This window comes from Camarhynchus parvulus, chromosome 5, assembly GCF_901933205.1.
Source record: "Camarhynchus parvulus chromosome 5, STF_HiC, whole genome shotgun sequence".
Lineage (NCBI taxonomy): Eukaryota > Metazoa > Chordata > Aves > Passeriformes > Thraupidae > Camarhynchus > Camarhynchus parvulus.
In genome coordinates, this window is record NC_044575.1 from 13809570 (window position 1) to 13833032 (window position 23463).

The 23463-nt window shown below is 41.2% G+C and overlaps 1 protein-coding gene across 3 annotated transcripts in view; it reads right to left on the reverse strand.

The window, feature by feature from the left end:
* Positions 1–762: 762 nt before the first annotated feature.
* PTPN5 (protein tyrosine phosphatase non-receptor type 5) overlaps positions 763–23463 on the reverse strand; it is a 77041-nt gene continuing 54340 nt past the window's right edge. For all 3 annotated transcript variants that reach the window (XM_030949204.1, XM_030949205.1, XM_030949206.1), the window contains 7 exons: positions 21173–21257; positions 18781–18860; positions 18156–18293; positions 14723–14833; positions 9063–9223; positions 6289–6402; positions 763–2617 (listed from right to left, as the gene is read on the reverse strand). In XM_030949204.1, the coding sequence (XP_030805064.1) occupies positions 2524–2617; positions 6289–6402; positions 9063–9223; positions 14723–14833; positions 18156–18293; positions 18781–18860; positions 21173–21257 (783 nt within the window). In that variant the 3' untranslated portion in view covers positions 763–2523. The remainder of the gene's footprint in view (positions 2618–6288; positions 6403–9062; positions 9224–14722; positions 14834–18155; positions 18294–18780; positions 18861–21172; positions 21258–23463) is intronic.

Sequence of the window (23463 nt, forward strand, 5' to 3'; positions counted from 1 at the left end):
GTAAAGAAAAAAAGAGGCAGAAATATGTTAATTATGATAAGGCCAGAGAGTAAATAGGAGGATTAGTTCCAAATCTGTCAGACAAAATAACATTTTAAGAGGCATTTGAATATTTTGATCCTGACCAAGTGGTATTGCTCTTGCCTGGTATGAGGTGACAGCAGTGCAGCCCTCATCACCAGAGCATACAACAAGGCTGACATGTGCTTTGTAGCAGTGAATTGATGCCAAACAACCTGATTTTATCAACAACCACACTCTCAGGACATTCCACACGTGTAAAATGGGAGTGGACAGCAGGCCAGATTTCCTTCATTGTTGTAAATCATTCACTTCTACTCAAGTCAGTGAGGCACTGCCAACTGTGCAAGGACCTCAAGGTCAGTATCTTAGAGCCCTTTTTACCTTGCTTACCATAAAGTTATTCTCCTGTAGAAAACCTCCTTGTGCAGGAGGCAATTTATATTTTGAACTTACCTCCTATATGCACACTGCCCTCCAGCCAACAAGCATTCTTTAGCAGATGCATGGGAAGCTGATGACAGAGCAAGTAGTTTTATTCACTGAGTCGGTTTTGACATGGAAGGGCACTGAAAAGCTGAAAAATATTTACAGGGAGTTCCACTTTCAATATTAACCAGAATATCAATGGCTATTTTGTTATTTTAAAGGAGTGCTTAGACGGAATAGTGTTACCCCTTCGAAGAAGCTGGTAGCACAGAGACTATAGCTGTCAAGACTTACATAAAACTAACAGTCATGTTATGCTCAAAAGCTTAAGTTTATTGCTCTCTTTAATGACTATCACCAGTATTTTAAAAAAGAATGCCAGTTCTTTCTGCTAGCTTCTCACTGAAGGAAATATTTTAAATACAGCAATAAAATCAAGTGGTTTAAAGAGAACACATTTTGCCACACATTCATGCAAACCCTGCAGACAGGATTTTTACAGGTTCATGGATACAGAATAAACACAAAGATGTGTACTGAAATATTGGGAAACCTTTTCCCCCACAGTGATGAAGTTGTAGGCGTAACATTTCAGGCCTTACCCTGCACCTGCTGACGTCAATGGCAAAACATCAGTGGGAGCAGGATCAGCCCTTATTGTTCTGAGAGCTGCTTTACCTTCTCCTGATTAGGAAGTGCAGTAAATTCTCAGAATCTTCTGCACTAATAGAAGCAGTGGGTTTTGGTTATTGTTACAAATAAAGAGAAGCAAATATATATTTTTAGTAGGTCATCAGAGCTTCTATTCACAAAACACTCATCTTTCATGTTAAGGATCCTGTGCACCTCCATTTTTCTCTGCTCAGTGAAGCACTAAAACGTGTGCTCACCTCTAAGCATTAAACACACGCTACCATCTTCCCAGACTGATTGAAGTCTAAACCAAAAAGCACAGGCAGCAGTCTGTATTATTGGAAAGGAAACACTGTTTCCTGGACCAGTGGTTAGAATGGGCCAATTATTGTCTAAATTTGGTCTGAGGGCAAATTTCTCACAAAGCAGCCAACAAGTTCACACTGATTTTTTTTTTAAGCTGCCTTTAGAATTTGCATTCATTTTAATAGGCACTGGACATATGGTTACCCTCAAAGCTTTGAAACAAGTATAAATTCATAGAATAAAAGTGATTTTATTATTAGATTTTTAATAAAGATGAACTAAAAAAATTCCTCACCTGATTTTGAATCTCAGATTTCAGGAGAAATTCTATTCTATGTAAAAATAGAAACTATTTGCAGAAATACAATCTGTTTGCCAGATGACTAAGATGACCAAATATTGACAAAGAAAAGGTAAAGCACGAAGCATTTATGTTCAGATTAATGTCTACTCAGATTCACCCCACTGTGATGATACTGGGGTACACTGCTGGTAAGAATTCGAGGCAAGAATTTGACTCACGTCATTGAAATCTTGTTTCCCCCTTAGTTCTGGTAACACTGGTAGTGGACTGCTTTAGAAAAAATAAACAAGCAAACATGATGTGTGAAACATCATTTCAATGCAAATCTACTTGAGTCTTTCAATGCAGAGGCTCAGAAGGTTTACGATACACACAGTATTCGGTAATTTTATATGTAAAAACAATCAGAAAGAGGCAAAAATTTACTTTCAAGCTTAGTCAACATACGGCACATTTCAGCATTGCAATTCAAAAAGTTTCACACTGGATATATTAGCAATGACCTTTTAAAAAAGAACAAACTGAAGACAGTGGATTTTTTTCCATTTTTTTTTTCCTTGCTTTTGTAACAAATGAAGCTACTATAATTATTTACAGTATAAATAAGCCTTTTTTGGTGAAGATTACGTCCTGTCACATATACTTAAGACAAGGCGTAGCTCAGCTCTTTAATGTCAATGCAAACAAGAGCATAAAAGCAATATCAAAGTAAAATAATATCTTTCCAGCTAAGACAGCCAGGTTACCATGTGTCTCTTATCAGATCTGAAATATATCTGAGCGCAGTCAAAAGTTCTCCTGGCTTTAGCCTTTAGGAATATCATGAACACTTATTCTTCTGCTGCTCTAGAAAGCTGCTTTCCGTACAAGCTCATGACATGATGCACAAATTGATACTGTTCACAAGTCTGGATCATTCCTCCCCTGAAAGGCAAGAAGAAAAGGGGAGGGAAACAGCAGTCTTATTACTTGCAAACACGTGAGGAAATAGCACAGCTAACATGAAGCTTGTGCTCCACACCAAAGGTCCATTCCAAAGCTTTCTGAAATGAGTTAGAAGTGCCCTTTGATTGCAACCAGCTTCAAGCCTGACCTCCAGCTCCATTTTGAAAGTGTCTGCTGAGCAAGGAACAGAAGGCAGGGAGAACAGGAATGGGCTTTACATTCATTTTCCTTGGCAGAGGCTCTCCTCCAGGAAAGCATCACCATCATCATTTACCCTTATCGTACCTAAGCACTTGTACTCCAAAAACCCTTCTCTGAAAAGTAATTCCCACCCCAAAGCCCTAGAGAGACAGACGGGAGCAGGGGAATAAAGAGGGGAAGCACCCTATCCAAGACTTCACAGCTGCACTAGGGACTGAATTTGGGACCAAAGAGGGCCAGGCCAGGCCAAGCCACACCAGCCCAGACAACTGATGCAATTTTCCCATTCTGCAATGAGGATTCTTTCCTCTGGGCCACTCCACATCAAGCTTTTGGCAAGTTAGCCAGAGAATCATGGATGGCCATCAGGAATTTGGAGCACACAATGTTACTTTAGAAAGGACAGCTCAGATTTGTAACTGAGTTGACTGCTATGCACACCCTGATAGCAAAATATCCCTCAGCACAGTAACCTGTTTTTGTTCAGCTTATTTTTCAGCTTTTAATGTTCTCTTTAAAACTGAAAATCTGAAAGGAAATGCAAGCAGGAGCAAAACTAGTTTGATTTTCCATGTGTCATTAGCCTGTGTATTTCTGCAAGTAGTATATTAACTAACATGTAAGCACTACAAGGGGAGACAGAAATGAACAAAACCAATCAGGATGAAGTTGTTAATTTTAAGCAGATTCTACTAACATTTGAAATTTTGCTAAGAGTACCATTGAAAGTGGTATGATCCCTTGACAATCCATTATGAAGACAAATAAAACTTACAGCTGAAGCTCACAGAAAGTGTACAGAGAATTGTGCCAGCACTGGTGCTGGTGCACAGATCCCGGCAGCGCGGTGCCAAAAGGAGGCTGAAATGACAAATGGAGCTGAGGAACATGGGAACCCACAGGTGACTGGAGCCAACCAGACTGTGTCAGTCTGAGGAAGAGCATATGTGGTGCATTCCCTTAGAAACCTCACCAGAGAACATGAATGAAAAGTTGCTTCCTCTAAGCCAAATGGGTAGCAGACTGCTAGCACTCTCCTTGGGGACAGCCCTTTTCTATGGGGTCCAACTTAACCATTATGGGTTACACAGCAGCCATACCAGTAAGGGAGAGATGAGCAGGAAAGGCAACCTTGTCCTTCAGCCCCTTGCACTTATTTTGTTAAGCAGCTACAATGAGCAGGGACGGGCAGGGACCTATTCTCTAACCTTTCATCATCTAGCAAAGGTGAGAAACACAGACTGTGTTTCTAAAAAAAAAATAAATTCCTAGCTGAGCATCTCCTCCCCATCTGCTCTCCTTAATACAAGCTCACAGCTGATTTGTTTCTGAGTGCCTCTGTGCTCCACACAGCACTGAAATATATCTATGTCAGACTGTAACACACAAGGAACATTAATCATATCTGACAATTTCTCCCCAAGAAGTTCCATTAACAGTGGGGTTGCACCCTGAAGTTGGAGCAGTAGAAGCACCAGGCTGTCCACTGAGATTCACACCACAGGAAATTATTTTCCTTTTATCCAGTTTCCTGCTATGTGGTGGTTTCTTCCCTTGCCACACATATGCACGCCATGACACGTGCTTGCTGTCCAGGCTTTGGCACAGAATTTTGTTTTCACCCCTATTTGCCACAGAAACCTTTGAAATCTGAGTTGCGTTGTGGGCAATGACAGCAAATGTCTCTCAGCACTGTGGGAAGGATGCAGGAATGATTACTTCCTCTCCTTAGTCATACTAGGTTATTTTAGGACCATCTGTTGGCCACTGATGCAAAGCCCAGTCCACAGAACTTTTCCAAGGGATTTCTGAGGGAAGGAAGGGGAAAACCCCTTTGTTCTCTCTCGTGGGTACATGGCAACCTCAAAGGTGGTTCTCAGGGCTAATGCCAACCTTTCTATTTCTGTGTAAAGCAGGGAGGTGCATTCCTTCAGACACCTACTCTGGCCTGCACTCAGCCTTCTTTCCCTAAGTCCCTCGTGACTCCTTACCATCCTAGTAATGATCAGGCAAGAGGAGGAGACACAGTCTTCCCTCTTACAGCTGCTTGGACACTCTATCAACCTCTCATGCTACTTTTGAAGACTCCTGGAGATTTTGGGGGAGTTCATGAAAATGAGAGTGGGTGGCAGCATGACTTCCAAGAGACTACATGCCCTATTTTTCAGTCCTTGAAGAAATCATGCTTTTCTGTAGGAAGGATGGTGATCTGCTTTCCATCTTCAGTATTTTACCCCATGACATTTAAATGGCTTTTATCTATTCCATCCCACTCCTGAGAGCTACATGCAGCTACAGAAGCTCCTGTAGTCTTCCTTTTCCCCTATGGAGTCCTTTAAACATGATTTTCCTTCTTCAGAGTCTTAAAGTGACTGCCAGTTCCCCTCTCCCCTCAAAGCTAGTATTTGCAATTGGCCTGCTGTATCACACACATTTGTAAGCAGGTGCCTTCAGCCTTCATTTGTGTGGCAATTTTCCTGTGTAACATTAGTCACAGAGACAAGATATTTCACATCCAGACAGATATTTAACTGGACCGTGGATAATCAGCACTCACTATTCATAATCTGGTTTTCTTTTTCTCAAGAAGCCTTCCCTTGTCTGGGCTAAAATCCACTGAAACAGCCAAATCTCTAAGCCCCTGCAGGTCCCTGTCTATCAGAGCCTCAGCAGGGCAGCAAGCATTTCATTTTTTGCCTCCCACTGAGCATAATTTCTTCTCTGAAATAAAGTTCAGCGTGGGGTTGAGGTTCTTTTTTTTCCCTCAGAAAAATCTTTGGTATGTTTTTCGTGACATCTCTTCCCCCAACTACATTTATCATTATCATTAGAGAGAGCACTGAGACATGTTTTGATGGCACTTGAAACCAGTGGGAGAGGAAAAATAACATCTCTGGTACAAAATTCAAATCTGTTTACTTAATAATCAAACTCAAGGTGGTGTGTTAAGAAATGCTTAACTGAAAACCATTGAATTTGTGGAGATTTTCACAGCTCCTTTCATATGTCTGCAAACACTCCAGGTTGTGCACTCTACTTCCCCAGAAAATGTCTCTCCTTCCATGGCTCACAGCTATATGAGATAAATTTTCATTACTCCTTCTGGGAGAAAAGTGATGATCTGTGGCTCTGAACTGAAGTACAGCAGATCTTTGAGTCTTTGCTTCTGTATGAACAAATGGGGCCACCTCCTCAGCTGGTAAATGGTTGCCCCTCGCTTCATGGAGCTGGACAGCCGTGCAGACTTTGATGACAGCTGTGAACCTAAATCAGCTGTAGGGCTGTTCAGTAAGGTTTACTGCTGAGGCAAATATTACAAGTCAGAGGAATGTTCTCTCTCGGCCTCCACTTAGGCTTGTTCTTCCCCTCTTACATTCTTCTCCTTAAATAAGGGGAACTATTACCATTTTTGCTTTTTATTTTTCTGGAAAGGAAGGAGGCTTTCTTACCTGTCTAACCGCAACTGGCAGGTTGTTCGCAAAATGTCAACTATGCCCTCGTTCTTCAGCTGTTTACAGCAGACACTTGTGGCAATAAAGCAGCCAGTCCTCCCGATGCCTGCACTAGGGAAGGGAAGAGCAGAGAGAGGCAGTGGAGATGTCAGAAGGATTTTGGAACTTTCCTGTCAAATGACTGCCACTAAAGCAGCACAGACCCCATCATCCCTTTTGTCCCTCCGACCTTTGCCAGCTGGGTGCTTCCAGATGGAAAGCCATAACTAGGAAAAGATACCAACTTTGCTGGATGACATGATTAAGTGTGAACCACTCACAGAAGGGTGAACATTGCAGATACAGTGCTAAAAATGGACTATTGGAGACTCATTGACCCAATATGTTGTTGAACCTTTCACTGAACCATTGAAAAAAAGCTTCTGCGTTTCTTGGTAAGAATTTGTTGGGACAGCAAGCCTTGCTTTGAAGGCAAACTTTGCCTTGAAACTCTCAATTTTAACAGCTTTTTTGAAGCTATTTTCATTCACAGGTGGAGTTAAAAAACCCCAGCTCTTGCTTAAATAATTAGAGCTAACAGCAGTATAGTAAGTGTGATGCCATTTTCTCATCAGATCTGCAACACAGTAATTTGAATTAGAGCAGAATACAACAAATTCACTATCAAAAAAATTTCTTAAAATTTTCCTGAACTCTTCTATATCTGACCAGAACTGAGTTTATTTTCAAAGGCACAGTGCTATAGAAGCTGTGAATTCTTCTCATCACCTAACAAACTACCAGCAAATGCTGGAAGCCCTTCTTGTGCATGAAATAATTAAGTGAGCATACTCAGGAATAATTACCTGACACAACTACAGGAAATCCTGCTTTCATTTACATTGTGAGAAAACTGTAATGCAAAACCACTGGCAAGAAATGTTCAAGCAACATTGGAGCTCACAGTTCACAGCTGCCCACAAGTCCTTCATCTTCCATTTGACCATTACCAAATAGATCACAGCACACAACTCCTGATACTGTTTACTGTCCAGTCACCTCATTGTTTTACAAAGGGAGGGAACAACACCCATTTTTAGATAAAGGAAACAGTGCTTGTTCCAGGACAAGCTGCAGGTCTCTCAGTGGCTGAGACTGCGTTGGGTGGCACATTATCCACATAGAACACTTCATAATCCATGTCTCTTAGTACTTTTTTTTCGAAATAAAAATGCCCCATTTCTCCCCAGATTATTACAGTGTCACGGGGATGACACCATACAAGAGGACAGAATGAATATGCAAAGCAAGAGTGACATGGTAACCAGCAGCAATACCATAGTTCTTCAAGGACCTCCCTAGAAGCTCCTAGAGAGTCACAAATTTCCATGGACAAAGAAGACTTCCTTACAAATCACTTCTTATTTTCAGCTGAACTCACCCAAATTTTTCACATCTGTTTTAAAACACTGGCAGAAAGCACGTGTCCAGTTTATCACACGAGCATTTTAATAGTGATTACTACATATTAGCTTACAGTCGGATCTGTGATGACACCAGGCTACCAACCAGTTCTGCCAAGAGGCTCTTTAAAAACATCTCATTGTATAATACCCATTACTATGGCTTTTGGAGAGCAACCATCTGCTGTTTCCTAGAAAACATTATGCAAAATAAAGCAATATTCTGTACAAAAATAAATTTGGCAAAATGTATGTTATTGAAATGATGGAAGATTACCCTGGCAAGAGAAACTGCATTTCTTATCAGGCTTTCTGCTATTTACCTGGAACAACTGTTTTGAGAACAGACTGTAGTTTTCAAGTAATTACATTTAACCTTCCTAAACACTGGCAAAACAGGGCTTCCTTTTTGACCTGTGGAGCTTCTCCAACTTTCCAAGACCTGTAATTCATCTACATTAAACTTTAATGGTTTAGAGTGGATGAAACAACTTTTTTAAACCACTCTTGGGTGAAAATCAACTAGCAGATCTGATTTAATAGTGGTTGTTGATGCTTAACATGCTCCCTAGATAGCAGTGCAAGAGAACATGGTTCATCATGTCTACAGATGATAAGTACATCATCCCACTTCTTTCTGAGGACAGAAGACGAGTATCTATCCTCATCTATTTTTATTCTGCTCTGATTGATAATTACAATTTTTTCATCAGGAATAAACCACGGTAGAGATTTTGCTCCTTTTGCTCCAAAGTTTTCATCTTTGCCAGGGATTCTTACTGACACTTCAGTTTTACTATCAATTGCATACATGTCCTGACTATTGATTAATACTTGCTGTAATCAGCTTTGTCACTCTTTCATTTATGTGTTATATTTAAATTATTGTCTCTGGCCTAATAATGACTTATTAAAAAAAAAAGCAAAGAAGGACTACAAAACAGGGGGGGTTGATGCTTAAAACCAAATGCTATTATTTGTCTGCTTGCATGTGCTTTCCTACTCAATTTCACCTAACGTATGCTAATCTTTGCCAACTTGGCCCTTCAAAGATAATCAAAGGCATACATTACTGGTAAGGCAAATAAAATGAAATTATTCTTACAAGTAACTGAGCCACTGCCAGCTTCTATGTTCAACTCAGTCTGTATCTGAATGCAACACTTGGTAATAGAAAATTATTGGCATTAAAGCTTTGAGGTTCCAAGCACATTTCAGCAGCAGTTGGGCAACATTTCACACGTGTGACTGATGGCCTGTGTGGCAGTCTCCGCACTGTGTCACTGTATGCAAAGAAACCCTTGGAATTCAGACAGAACATTTATTTACCTGCAGTGAACAATCACTGGGGCATTCTTCTCCTCTGCACTCTGCATGGCCTCTTCCACTTCCAGTACTAGCTGTAGCAGAGGAGGGGCCTGGTCTGGTGTCTTCTGGTCTGGCCAAGAGGTGTACCAGTAATGTTTCAGGTTTCTGACCTCTTCTCCTTTCTGCAATCCAGTTAAGACAAACAGCACAAAAGTTTTACAAGAACTTCTCATTGTAAAATTGATGCTGAAACATGGCTTTCCCTTTAAGACTGAGAAGATTAAATAAATCTGGTGGAAGCACAAGATGGCTGTGCACACAGAGTCCAGGAGATTGCTGCAGAGCACTGATGAGATCTTTTTGACACAGGTGGTGGAGGAGCCAACAAGGAGAGGTGACCTTGTGTTAAGTACATGGTTGGGCCCCTGAAGGTTGAGGGTAGCCTTGGCTGCAGTGACCAAGAGATGATAGAGGATCCTACATGTAAGGAGCAAGGGCAGTAAGTGGGATTACAAGCCTGAACTTTGGAAAACTTAACTTTGATTCCTTCAAGGACTTAATTCCAGGAATCCCTTGAGTTAAAGCCCCAGAAAACAGGGAATCTAAGACAAATAATTAATATTCAAGCATCACTTCTTCCAAGCTCAATTTCGGTGCATCTCTCTGGGTAAGAAATCATGCAAAGAGGGCAGGAGCCATGCATGGATGAGCAAGAAGCTTCTGGCAAAAAAAAAAAACCCAAAAACACACACGAGAAGGAAATTTATTTAATATGGAAAAGGGGACATGGCATTTGGAAGGAATATAGGAATGTTGTCAAAGTATGCAGAGATGTGACAAGAAAGGTTAAAGCCCATTTGGAATTAAATCTGGCAAGGGATGTCAAGGACAACAAGAAAGGTTTCTTCAGTTGCATCAGTAGCAAAAGGAAAAGCAGGGAAAATGTAGGCCCACTGCTGAATGAGGTAGGAGCCCTGGTGGTAGAGGATACAGAGAAGGCAGAGTTACGAATGCCTTCTTTGTTTCAGTCTTCACTGCCAATGCTGGCCCACAGGAATCCCAGACCTTGAAGGCAAGAAATTCTGGAGAAAAAGCCAACTTTCTTTTGGTTGATAAGCACTGGGTTAGAAAGCATTTAGATAAACCTGAAACACACAAATCCACGGCCCCCAATGGGATCTACCCACGAGTGCTGAGGGAGCAGGCAGATGTTACTGCTAAGTCACTCTCCATTATCTTGCAAAGATCACGGAGAACAGGAGAGATGCCTGAAGACTGAAGGAAAGCCAATGCCACTCTAGTCTTCAAAAAGACAGCAAGAGGGAGGACCCAGGGGGCTACACACCAGTCAGCCTCAGTTCCATTCCTGAAAAAGCAATTAAATAGTTCACCCTGCACATCACCTCTTAACATGTGGAGGAAAAGAAGGTTATCTGTATTATTCAGCATGGATCTTCCAGGAGGAAAATCATGCTTGACCTATTTGAAAGGTTTCTATGACAATATGGCTCGCTGGGTGGATGATGGGAAAGCAGGAATATTGTCTATCTTGACTTCAGCAGGGCTTTTGACCCTGTCTCCTGTAACTTCCTCATGAGGTAAGCTCAGGAAGCATAGGTTAGATGAGTGGACAGTGAGATGTATTGAGAACTGGCTGAAGGGGTCCAAAAACTGTGATCTGCAGCCAAGGGCCCAGCTGAAGGCCCATAGTCAGCGGCCTTCCCCTGAGATCAGTACTGGGTTCAGCACTGTTCTATTTACTGATCAATGACCTGGATGAAGGGGTAGAGAATACCCTCAAGCGCTTTTCTTGATGATGACACAAAACTAGGAGGAGTGGCTGAACACCAGAAAATTGTGCTGCCATTCCATGAGACCTGGGCAGGCTGGAGAGCTGGACAGAGAGGAACCGATGAAGTTCAACATGGCAAGTGTGGTTCCTGCAGGTGGAGAAGAATAACCTCAGGCACTAGTACAGTGTGGGGACTGACCAGCTGGAAAGAAGCCTTGTGGAGAAGGACCTGGTGGACAACAAGCTGCCCATGAGCCAGCAGTGCCCCTGTGGCCAAGGAGGCCAAAGGTATCCCATGGTGCATTAAGAAAAGTAGAGTTGTCAGATTGTGAGTGGTGATCCTGCCTCTCTACTCAGCCCCAGAGAGGGGAGTGCTGTGTCCAGCTCTGGACTCCCCAGCTCAGGAGAGACAAGGCACTACTGGAGAGGGTCCAGTTGAGAGCCATGCAGATGATTAGGGCACTGCAGCACCTCACTTAGAGGGAGCTGGGCCTGTTTAGCTTGGAGGAGACACAACTGAAAGGGGATCTTATCAAAATTTGAAGGGAGGGTGTCAAGAGAATGGGTCAAGGCTCTTTGCAGTAGGGCTTGGCTACAGGACAAGAGGCACAAAGTGAAACACGAAGTTCCATCTGAATAAGAGGAAAAATGTTTTGAGGGTGACAGAGCACTGAAACAGGCTGCCCAGAGAGTTTGTGGAGTCTTTTTCTCTGGGATATTCAAGACTCACCTGGACACAAGCACATGCAACCTGCTTTAGGGGAACTCGCTGTAGCAGGCAAGTTGGACCAGATGATCTCCAGTGGTCCCTTCCAACCCCAACCATTATGTGAATGTTAAATGGAACAGAAATCCAAATAGGAAGCCACACAACACAGAAGTCTGGACTTCAAATATCATGACTGCATGACTGCACTTCAGTAAACTGCCTTATGAAAAAAAAACCAAAAACAACACCAAAAATTCCTCCCCCCACAAAATATTCTGCTCTTTTAGTGCCAAGAGCTGTGTGCAAAACACTCCAGGCGGTCTGTTCCCTCTTGACAGATTCATTCAGCAAAGCCAGAGCTGTGCTTGTGACATAATTGCTTTCATAATGTATTTGACAGACAGAGAGCCAGGAGCCATATCTCTGTCTCTGATAGCTAGATAAATAGATGAGGGAGAGAGATGGGAGCTTATTTTTCTATCTCTTCTGACAGACAGACTTATATTGGTCTCCTGTCAATTCTACTCTTCTTCTAGACATGGTGAGAAATTCAGAGGCAGTATGGAAGGTGGGAATTGTATCTAGCTGCAGTCCAGGTCTTTTTGAGAGACACAAATTCTGATTCTCTGTCTCAGCATGGTTATGAATATAGCAAATGTGCCGTTTCCTTTTTGGAGTGCCAAGTAGTGCTGCGAGCTTCTGATTTTGTGTGTTCAAAGTGATATCCTTCTGTCTGATTTCTAAAGGTGCAAAATAGTAACACGGTGCCCAGGGAACTGGCCTTACCCTTGCAGCCATTGCACAAGCCAGCTGGCACAGGGCAAAGTAAATGTTTGCAAAAGGTCCAAGAACAGAAGCGTTAGCTGCCACAACCCTCCCTTCAAACCATGGCTGGATGAGTTGAACAGAGAAAAAAAAAAGACAAATATAACTCTTTCTGAAGAACAAGGCACAAAAATATGAAAATAGTTTGTCACGTATAGTCCCAAGTCTCTCACTATGGTTGTCAGTCACTGGATGCTAAGAGTGCTCTGTGGTTGTGCATTTTCCACCCTTCTCTTTGGAGGACAAAGCTTTTGCACAGCTTCACCATGAACTAGATTGGGAAAGCAATCACGTTAAATCGTTTTCCTTTCTTGAGATGGATTAATTTTCAGAAGGATCAATCAGTTTCTCCCTTTGGCTTGGCACACAGTCACAAACACTTGTGAGGGCACATGGGAGATGGCTCAAGGATCAGAACAAGAGAGCTGGGCAAAGGGAGGCTCAGCTTCATTGAGATGTTGTTCCATCTTACACTGGGTTTAAAGTGCTCACTGAAGCATAGCCACAGGATCCTTAAGGCTGCGTCTAGCTCACTTCAGGAACAGAGACTCTTACTATCATAGCACAGAGTCTGGCCTTAGGTTATTTACCCTAGGGAGAAAATACTTTGTTTAAGAGAGCATAACTAGTTATCATGAATAACACTCAAACTCACTGCAGTAAATCAGATCAACACTGCTCTGAAACACAGTTGCTTTTGAATGTGTGACTCTGTGTGAGTCACAGAAGTTATGAACACCCAATTCTTAACTCAGTTGAGAAAAATTATAATAAAAATGCTGTCAATAACACTGAGGGAAAAGTAAAAGTCATCTGAAGAAAAACATGAATCACTACATAAATCATTTGGTTGACAGCAACAGAAAACATACAAAGTTCTAGTGATGAACTCTGGATGCCTTTAGTTTTGTCTGCTGTGTTAAAAGTTTTATGCTTCTGCTTGGAGCACTCTGACTTCTGTGGTTCTGTACACTTCTGCTTTGACTTGAACAAAATATTCTCTATTGATGGTTCCTTGGGACTGAGAAGACTTGGGAACAGCTAGGAGGAAGCAAGATTTAATAGACAGTTTGAAGTCTACAACACGTATTCTATAGCTGAAATCATGACTCAGTGGCTAGACACTAGCAGCTTTCTCTGAGAACAGAAAACAAGCCTTGCCTATAGCCTGAGCTTTTTCTAAATTCCCAAAACCTGACAAATCTTATCCCCTATACGGAGAGAAAAATGACAGTCTACTCTGTAAAGCATGTAGTAATCATGTATTCCTGAACACTCCTGTTTAAGGGTAAACTGAAGTCAATTCATGGCTTCTCCAGTTTTCACTACCAAGTCACTTAATGTATGCATGGTTCAGAGCTGCTGCTCCACTATTGCCATTAAATGGCAAATGCACAGCTCTAGGGACAGGTAACTTAAATGGAATCTTTATTTCAGTTCTAGAACTCAGCAGTTCACATCCTGACATTTGAGGGTGGAAGGAAGAGACATTGACCCACTAGAACTGAAAACAAAACCACTGTCTAACCTAAAAGCAAAACCAGATGAGCTACAAGTCTGCAACATGTAGATATTCTTCACTTCCCACTTGTCATGGAGTGCAATTTTCTCCTTGCTACCTTTGCCAAAAGCATGAGTGACAGACTTTCTACGCTCTGAATCCAGACATGGGATGTCATATGCTGGCTTTCTGCCCATTAGCATATGGCTGAAGAGACTTGAAACTGGTTGGATAAAAGGAGAGTTTTTCCAGCTTGGAAAGAAATTGTTGTGTTATACTGAGGTCGGGGTAGATCTGGCAGATGAAAGATGTATGAAGTTTATGTAAACAGACTGTTACTAAAACATGTAGCTTGATATTCTAGAACCTAGCAATGGAAAAGAGTTGTAAAATAGGACTCTGGTACTTTAGATTAAGTAGTATCTAAGTACTTAAAAAATTAAACCAGTGCTAAAACTTTGTATCCATAAGATGATAGAATGGTTACTGGTATATAAAACTACACTTGCAAAGAAAGAAGCTCTCTGTGAGCTGACATTTCATTCTAAATGATCAATGAACCCAGAGGACAAAGGCACAGAATGAGTCACTGGTTTCTTACCCAGTGAACCCCACACTACTACAACTGGCCTGGTGGCTTTCAGACTGTACACATGCAGCCTAAACCTCCGACTGCCGATTTTCCTGTAACTTTCATGCTGGTGAACTGGGCAAAACCACAATGACTTCAGTAATGAAAAGTGGTATTTGTCCAGCACTATACTGTGCAGAAGCTTTCTACACAACTCCCCCTGAACATCTGCATTTATAGGTTTAGACAGCTAAGCTACTGTAAGTACATTGGAACGATTTACCTTTAGGGTGATGAGCCTTAAACGGTAATCGTCTGCTTGTATGACTCTCTTAACTGAGATTTCTATTCCTTCATAGGTGACTTGTTCCTCTGGCCAATATTCTGTGCATTTCTGTGTGCAATATAAAACAAATCCAGTTAAGCAGGTATCAAGGGAGGCTTGGTTTTTTTCTCCTCTGAAATTGAATATAGCACATGCAGAGATGAATATGAATAAATTTTGTTTCTATAATAAGTACAATCTTTCACTTACTAAACAGGGACTACATTTCAGTTGATTTTTGCTGCATTCATAATAGCCTGATTGCTTCATTAAAACTGCACAAATCAAGTAATTACTAACCAATGCTTTTAAATACACACATCCTTATTTATCTTTATGCAACTGATGTGCATTTTGAAGGTTCATTAGAGAGGCTGGTGGCAATGTGCTTGTGTTTTAAATTAATCTTTTTCTTGAGATAATAATGATTAGTACAATATATACTAGTTACCAATATATCTGTGCTTCATATATACTGATGTAGAAACAAAAATACAGCTTTTCTATTTTTTATAATGGCTCAGTGCTCTCTGAATATAAAATGATCATTTACATACATTTTTGCACAAAATAACATGACTTGGGATGCTTGGGAAAATAGATTATGTACCAAAATCCACTTAAAATTGTCTGTGAGAATCTTTCAAAGATAGGGAAGTAAAAAGCAGCAGTAGCTGTGAGAGAGATTGGACTACTACATTTGATTTTGCAAAAAAACAGTAAGAGATACAGTCAGCACAACCTGGCACTTGGAAACACAGAAACTATAAGTCCATTTGCAGATCGACTCTGTGGCACTGATACACTAAAGATGAGCCAGTGCAAATTTGTAGGTCCCTCTGATCCTGGAAGGAGGGTTAAAAAAGACTGGTTTTATAATTAGTTTCTCTAAATTAATCAATATGCAAAGGCAGAGACAGGCATTTCAATATGGTGCACAAATTAGTTCATGAACATGGAATGACATGAATCAGGCAGAGGCTAAGAAAAAGGCTCTCTTGTGATAATGCAAGAAGCTATTTCATTATCACAGGGGAGCAGGTATCTGCTATTCAACAAACCTCAGTAAAGATGATGCTTGTAAGATTCCTCTTTTACACAGCTGTACACAATCTTGGAGGAAACAAGTTGAATCACTTTTCTCTCCCCCACCAAACCTAATTCCACTTGAGGAGAAAGACTAACAACAGAAAATACCTTGCAAAGTTACTGAGTCAAAATTTTTGTGTGGGAGAATCAGAGTTGTTCCATCTGCACAGTACATCAGTTAATAACCCACTGGGAGCGTGGCCCACTGTGTCTCTGTAAAGTTATTTATGCAGATTGTGTTTTTTCCTCCTCTGCTCATAAACTGCAGAATCCACTGCAAAAATTGTCGAGAGTGCTACCAGCTATCAATAGCACAGACACTGCTCTGCTTAAAGGAGCAGAGTAAGATTGCCCACCCATTTCTGGGGGCTGTCTGTCAATTCAGATTAGAAGTGACAGAGGGCTGAGGTGCAGAGCTTTTAATCCTCACATTAGTGAAGCCATTGCACTGAGAAAGAACAAAGTCTCTCTTACTAGCATCATTGCTGAACAAAACTTTTGGGTTTGAATCTGTACTTTGAGTCCTGCTATTCATCTATTAATAAAAGTGTTGCAGATAAATGGAGTGAGTAGAGAAGACGTTTGTATGAAAGGACCTTGTATTTATGGCTGATATTGCTGACATCAATACATTTTTGACACAAAAAGTATCAGGAAAGACTCAGCAGCTCTGTTGTGATATACAAGCTGTAGCAAGCTCCAGCTCTATAGTGCATCAGCACTGCAGTGCACTGCTTCCCAAGACTGACCGGAGAGTTGAAACACTTGGTCAGTGCAGGTAGGAGGCAATCCAGACATAAAGGTCATTTTGCCTTCCTGTTATACAATCTTGTTATGAACACTATAGTTGAAGAACATTTCAGATATGTCATTCAGGACCAGCATTTCCTCTGCATCTTCTTTAAACCTCAAAGTCTGCGAAAGATTCTGGTGCACTGACTATGTCACGACATTTTAATGTCGTATGTGCCAGAAAATGGCAACTTTGATTAATGAGCAAGTTATTGCTTCAGTGCTGCTGCTCAGATACAGGCAGGTGCAAATTTCAAACCTGAGCGAAAACAAAGCATTCGGATCAGCAACATACTCTGCATCTTTTGCATGGTTTTCAGCAATCCTTGACAGGGCATTTCCAACGAGCCAGCTGTAATAATCGACCATTTTTAACTTGCAAAGCATCATAATTCTGTGTCAGTCTTGTTCATGTCTTTTTTTCAATGAAGTTGAAAAAAAGACGTGAACATATTTACTTTATATCTATGAAAAGCTGAATATTTGTACACATGCACGAGTGTGGGCACTAAGCCTCCAGCTAGCAGGTAAGCTACAACTCTGTCTGTATGCTGGATGTTTGCCCATATTCTTTGCCTTCTAAGCATCTAAAGCTTCTTCTCCAAACAAAAATCTCTAACCTAAATTACTAATCTGTTCTCAAGGACAAGCCTGACATACAATGGTGCTGCAGCTTAAGAAACAACATTTTAATATCTCCACCTAGCCTTGCTGCTTAGTGGCGGGGAGGATGCAGAGCCCAACGCATGCCTAGATCACTTTCTCACATCTTACACTGCCAGTAAAGGCAGATGTGAGCTCAGCTACCTGTCTGTGAGCTGAAGCCCAGGCACAAAGTTCTTGCAAGTCTGCTATGGGGAAAGATTTCAGCAGGTAAGTGATTAACAGCTGGAGGGCTGCAGTATTATAAACTGCAAAAAAAAAAGAAGAATTCACTTTAGGTGGATTAGCACAAACATCACTACAATTTAATTGATGGTAGGTGGCAAATAGAAAATTTCAGCATTTCACAAGCATTCCCTAGACACATTCAGGGGAAGGTCTTCAATATCCAAGTCAGTAGTAGTTGTGGATTATCATACAAAAATCAGGTACTTCCTCAATGAGATGTGCATGTAGACATCAAATCATAATAAATGCAAGATAATGCAGCAGCAACTCTACTGATTAAAGATATTCAGCCTTAGCAGTTATGGGGTACTATTGCTTTTGATTCCTTCAGAAAGAACTTCAAAGGCTGCCTGCAAATAGAGCTGGGTTAGGAGGGGTTTCAGGTCAGCTGGGGAAGGAAAATGGCAGAACCAACAGTAGGACAAGTCAGACAGCAAAACAGGACTCACAGTAAACTGAAGTGAAAGAAAAGCCCACATCTTCTCTGAGCCTGAAGAATTTAATGCTGACTCTGATTGCACAGGCCACTGAACTAACTTCTGTTTGTTGGCTTAGTGTCTATGCTGAAAATAACTGCTGGAGTAGAGATAAAAATATAGACTGGATGTAACAGCATTACCTCGTTCATCTCTTCTATATTGGTAATCATGACAATGATGGGAGAACGCTCCTGCCACACCATTCTCCAGAAGTCAGTGACAGTATTAACTATCGGTCCCTGAGTAGCAATATATACCTTTTCCTCTCCTCCATAGCCCTGTCAACAAAAGAACAAGAGATCAGTTTTAACAGGGATGTCCACCATAACCTTGAAGGTTAAAAAACCAGAGAACTATCCCAGATGAAATGCTGACTGCATGGCACCAGCTCTCCTCTCCATCTCTCTCCTGCACACATGTACATGGAGCAAAGGCACAGTACAGACTCAAGAAATTCCAGCAAAGAGTGTCCTACAGCCTTGAGGTGACTCTGGCTAGGTCATGAGCCTTACTCAAGCTGATTATCCAGTGCCTTGGTTAGGCAGCTGACAAGGAATTGTGCATCAAGAACTGCAGAAGTATGTTTCTGTCTGGTCTGAATCTGTACAGGTGCACTTTGAAATTGGGGTTTCAGCTAAGGTAAGCAGGAGAGAAGAACAATCAGATCAGCTAGGATGCCTTTAAAAGCCAGCGTGTGGTGCAATTCTGTTTATGTTAATGGTGGCCGATAGGCTGGGCAGACACACTGGGCTACAGAGCTCTTACCCTGATGTAGTTAGCATTGATGTAAGAGCTGAGGGGGTCGTCCTGATCAGCTGAGGTAAGGCACACTCTGCTGTGAGGATCTGAAAGGTGTAAGGAGATAAGGAATAGTTTATCAGAGGAAGGAGACACACAAGATTATTTAGTAGAGCAAGACATTTACATGCATTCATAGCCATCACAGCAGATGTGAGTGGCCTTAGAAAACCCCTATGTTAAGACCATTAAAAAAGGGAAAGGATGGTTGGGGTAATTTGCAGCCTTCTGACAGTTTCACCCACTCTCTGAAGCCTGCCTTAATTGGTCCTGAGTCAGTGTCTCAGCATGACTCTGGAAAAGCAGTTTTCTGCTACAGGAAATTAATTCTCAATCTGTTAGGTCAACAGACTCATTCTGGCTTCAAAGACATTAGAATATTGTTTGTGAAATGATAGCAAAGAGCTTTTCTACCAAAACATAAACATGCATTTCTTGCACCCAGGCAAGCCAGATGACAATAACTCCTTCCCAGTTTCATCTTGCAATGAACCACACTCCAAGATGTGCTACTAACAAATATAATGGTTATAGAGAAATTAAAGAATATTAACAGTCTCTTGCATTTTAAGTCTCTTCAGTACTTGAGTCTCCTTCATTGAGGCTGTTTATGAAGCATTATTCTTGTTCTAATAAGATGACAAAAGACAACATTATTCCATTTAAGAAGTTCAGTCCAATTCCTACCAAAGTCAATGGCTGTTTCACTGATTTTAATGGGACCTGACACAGGCCCACACTGACCAGTGCTACCCAGTTTGTTACCATTGACAAGAAACATTCTCCTGACAGAGGCCTCAGCAAACAGCAATAGTGTACATGACCAAGATAATATTAAAAACAAACCACAGGTGCCTCTTTAATAAAAAACTTCAGCTGGCTTAGAAAGCAGAACAAAATTTATGTAAAAATTGTGCTTAACCTAATATCATATTAAGGACAGAGTACACAGTAATTTTTACAGTACTACAAACACAAAGGCAGCATGAAATGCTGTCCTCAAACAGACCAGATTAATGTTTCCTGGGATCTTTGGCTTTGAAGTGTAAAGAGAATGTTTAGGTCTTCTTTCTACCCCTCTTTACTGCCAGCACCAAGCCCTGTGAAATGGAGGCAGTGGGATAAGAGCCTCAGCCCTCTCCTTTCCTCAGCAATATCAAGCCATCCTGCGGCTACAGTCAGGGACAAAGTTGCTAAAAGTTCGTTCAGAAAAAAACCTCAGATCATAACGAGGCCAGAATAAAGCTGTTAACATTTAGAGAGATGGCTGGGTGAAAGAGTTATCTGAGATGAAGAGGTCAAAGTGACAACAGTGGCTGCTGGCAGATACCCATATGGCTGAGATGAAGATATACCAAATTCAGAATATACAGATCACTTAGAGATCTGGCACCTTGGGCACCTGAAATCAATATCCACTTTTGCAATCTTCCCATTGCAGCAAAACCAGCAAATTAATACTTGAATGAATCACCTCAATCATTAGCACAGCAATAGTGAAAGGCTGTTAAATGCTTTTACACTTCTGGTCTGAGGTAGACTACAAAGTCATCAAAAGAGTTTCACACATCAGGCTGCAGTTGCTGGAGTTTGTAGACATTAAAATAATTTTTGGAAACCATTTTCAATCTGGATTCATTGACTGTTTGGTATAGCTGAGGACATTTTTGACTTTACTGCGCTTATATTTGTTAACCTGACATTGAACCTTTTGTATTTTGCAAAAGACTACTGTAGTGATGGTACCACCTTCCAAAAACAGCTTAGAGGAAAAAAAAGAAAAAAAGGCACGACATCCAATTATATCACTTTTCAAAGTATCTTAAAGTATGAGAGAGGGGAAAATGATGACACTTGTAAAAATTTGTAGCAAACAGTTTCTCTAAACTCCTGTTTCTGCCTACAAATAAAACGAACATAATAGAAAAGAAAAATATGTTTCTGTGTCATCTTGATGCCATCAGGACAGTCGCCAATATTCTCAGTCTGCATTTGAAGAAACATCAGTCAGGAAAATAATGCTGCTAGAATTTAGTCTTTCAAAAGAAATTTAATCAAAGAAATCTTAATAAACCAAGTTCTTGGGTACAACTTTTAAGCAGCACCAAATGATGCAATTCTAATAACTAAAATACCTACAGTTCCCTGAGGATCAGCAGCATTTTGGTTCTTCATGCTCTGTACCTCTTTGGAAATTTGATTTATGCTTTAAAGCCATGCTGCTGCTCCATAAACATGGCTTTTGGACAATATATTCTGGTGACAGTACATTTCATGCACTCTGGAAAGGAAAACGCAAAGCCCTCCAGCATGTGGAATAAACCAACCTGCCTCAGTGACTTAAAAAGCAGAAACTTACTTGGGAGAATTGTTTTGTAGCGATTCTTACGCACTAAGCCTGGAATATCATATTCCTTTGGATCAACAAAGTTCATTGGAATTTCCTGTTAAAAGAAAAGAAAAACAAAAAAACCCACGAACAATAAGAGACAGTCAGTAATATTATTAGATTCACAGGAGGTATAAAAACCCCAAGCCCATTATGTCCTACCTGTGAGGGAGGCAAAGTGATGAAGTCAGCTGGGACATATTGTACAGTACCTCTAGCAACTTACCACCAAAGTATGATTGATGTTTCCTTTTTCTGTCACTTTCTTTTCTGAAATCCTTCAAGTGAAAATGCTCCTAGTGACTAATTCATTGAGTAACACGCATGACATATTCACTCCTAATATTATTAGAACTGAATTGTAAGTGTAGGCACAGAGCGATGCAAGAGGTGGAACGCAAGATGCTGCTCCAAGAGGATGGACCATCCTTTCTGACTCACATCGCTTCCTCTCTCTGAGGGTGGAAGGTAATAATCTGCTGGGGACTTGCACCAGCAGCAAAGTATGACACACATGATGACAGGCTGGTGTGCTGACCCGACTCCATGGAGCCGCGGGAGCGTCACTGCTTTGCTCATCGTGCTGCCAAGCTCCATGGAAAAGGACAGCAAAGGGGGGTTCGGGGATTGCCGGCACTCCCTATCCCTGATGCAAAGAACACACAAAGATGGAGTGGCTTCCTGTTCCCCACTGCTCATCCCCTGCAATCAGGGGCTAATGCCAGGTGGGAACAAACAGGAACCTTCCAGCAGCTGGAGTAGGAAGGCAGGTGAAGAGAAGGGATGTGTTAACCAGGCTCAGCAGAGAGATGGCTCACAGGAACCGGGAGGCAGAGCTGGTCATCCCAGCTGCTGCACACTAGACAGGACAGACTGGGAACAGGAATCAGGATTGAGTAAGGCAAGTGAGGGAAAAATTTAAGATGAGCAGAGCTATCTACTACAGAAACATAAGATTATTAAAGCTGAAAATGACCTCTAAGATCATGGAGTTCAACCTTTCACCTAGCGCCTCCATGTTTACTGCTAAGCCATGTCCCTAAGTGTCATATCCCCATACTTACAAACACTTTCATGGATAGTGATTCTACCACTTCCTTGGGCAGCCTGTTCCAGTGCTTCATCCTTTCAGTGAATAATTTTTACCTAATATCCAATCTAAATCTGCCCTGGAACAATTCGAGGTCAGCTCTGGAACCTTAGAAGACTATCTGCACTCCACTTCTTACAAAGCACTGAGCACACTGCTGGCTTTAACCAGAGGCAAATAAGGACAAAAATGTTTTGTTGAAGTAATTTCCTATCAATTTTGAGAACTGCATAGGAACAAAATCTTCATATTTTTCTCAATTGTTCCTTGGTATTTAGTCAACCCAAACTCCTCCTGAGCCAAGCTCCATGGGCTGTTTTTGGGTCTTAAGTCATTCACTGCACAAGCCAATTCTTGGTGAAATCAACAAGACTGCTGTCTGAGTAAAAACTCTAAATCTTGTATGAATTTCAGGATTTAGCCCTGTTAATGTGCTCCTTGACTTTTCTTACAAAATGAAACAACTGCTTGCTTCATCTGGGATCAGGACTTTGAAAACCAAGTAGGTTAGACAGAGCGAAAGCACACGATGAAGAGCTAGCTAGTGTTAACTGTTTCATAAAAAAAGAACTGGTTTACTGTTTTTAATTACCGAAATGACATTTTGATTACACAGCATTTTGTGCTCTTTCAGTTTTCATTAAACAATGAAAATAGCTTGGGATGGTTTGACTGCTGGATGATTCTACAAACACCAGGAAACCTAATTCAAAATCTCTCAGACAAATTAAGTGTATTTTTTCCTACATCTAACATTATTTTCTTCGCTTGAAAGCTACAGAGTAGCTCAAAGACTGGTGAAACTGTATGTGGACTAGTCCAGCAGTCAGCTCAGACACCAAGTGAACATTCCTTCCCTAAAGGAGCAATAGATACTTTAAAAGAATCAGGGCTTTGCCTACACAAAAGCTGCTTTCCTTTAACTTGTACAGCACTAAAGGAATTAAGGACCACAGATTCCTTGTGTTCTACTTTAAAATAGAAGCCCAGAGTATCCCTCATTCTCATGAAGGGAAAAAACCCCCTGAAACCGCACAAGGAGGGAGGACAGCAAGTGATAATCAGAGTGGTCTTTCCCTTTCAGACACTTAGAGGTCATGAAGAGGACAGACTGAAAGGGCTGTAATGTTGCAAAACAATTTTCCTCTGCTCTGCTGAGATTTCATGCTTA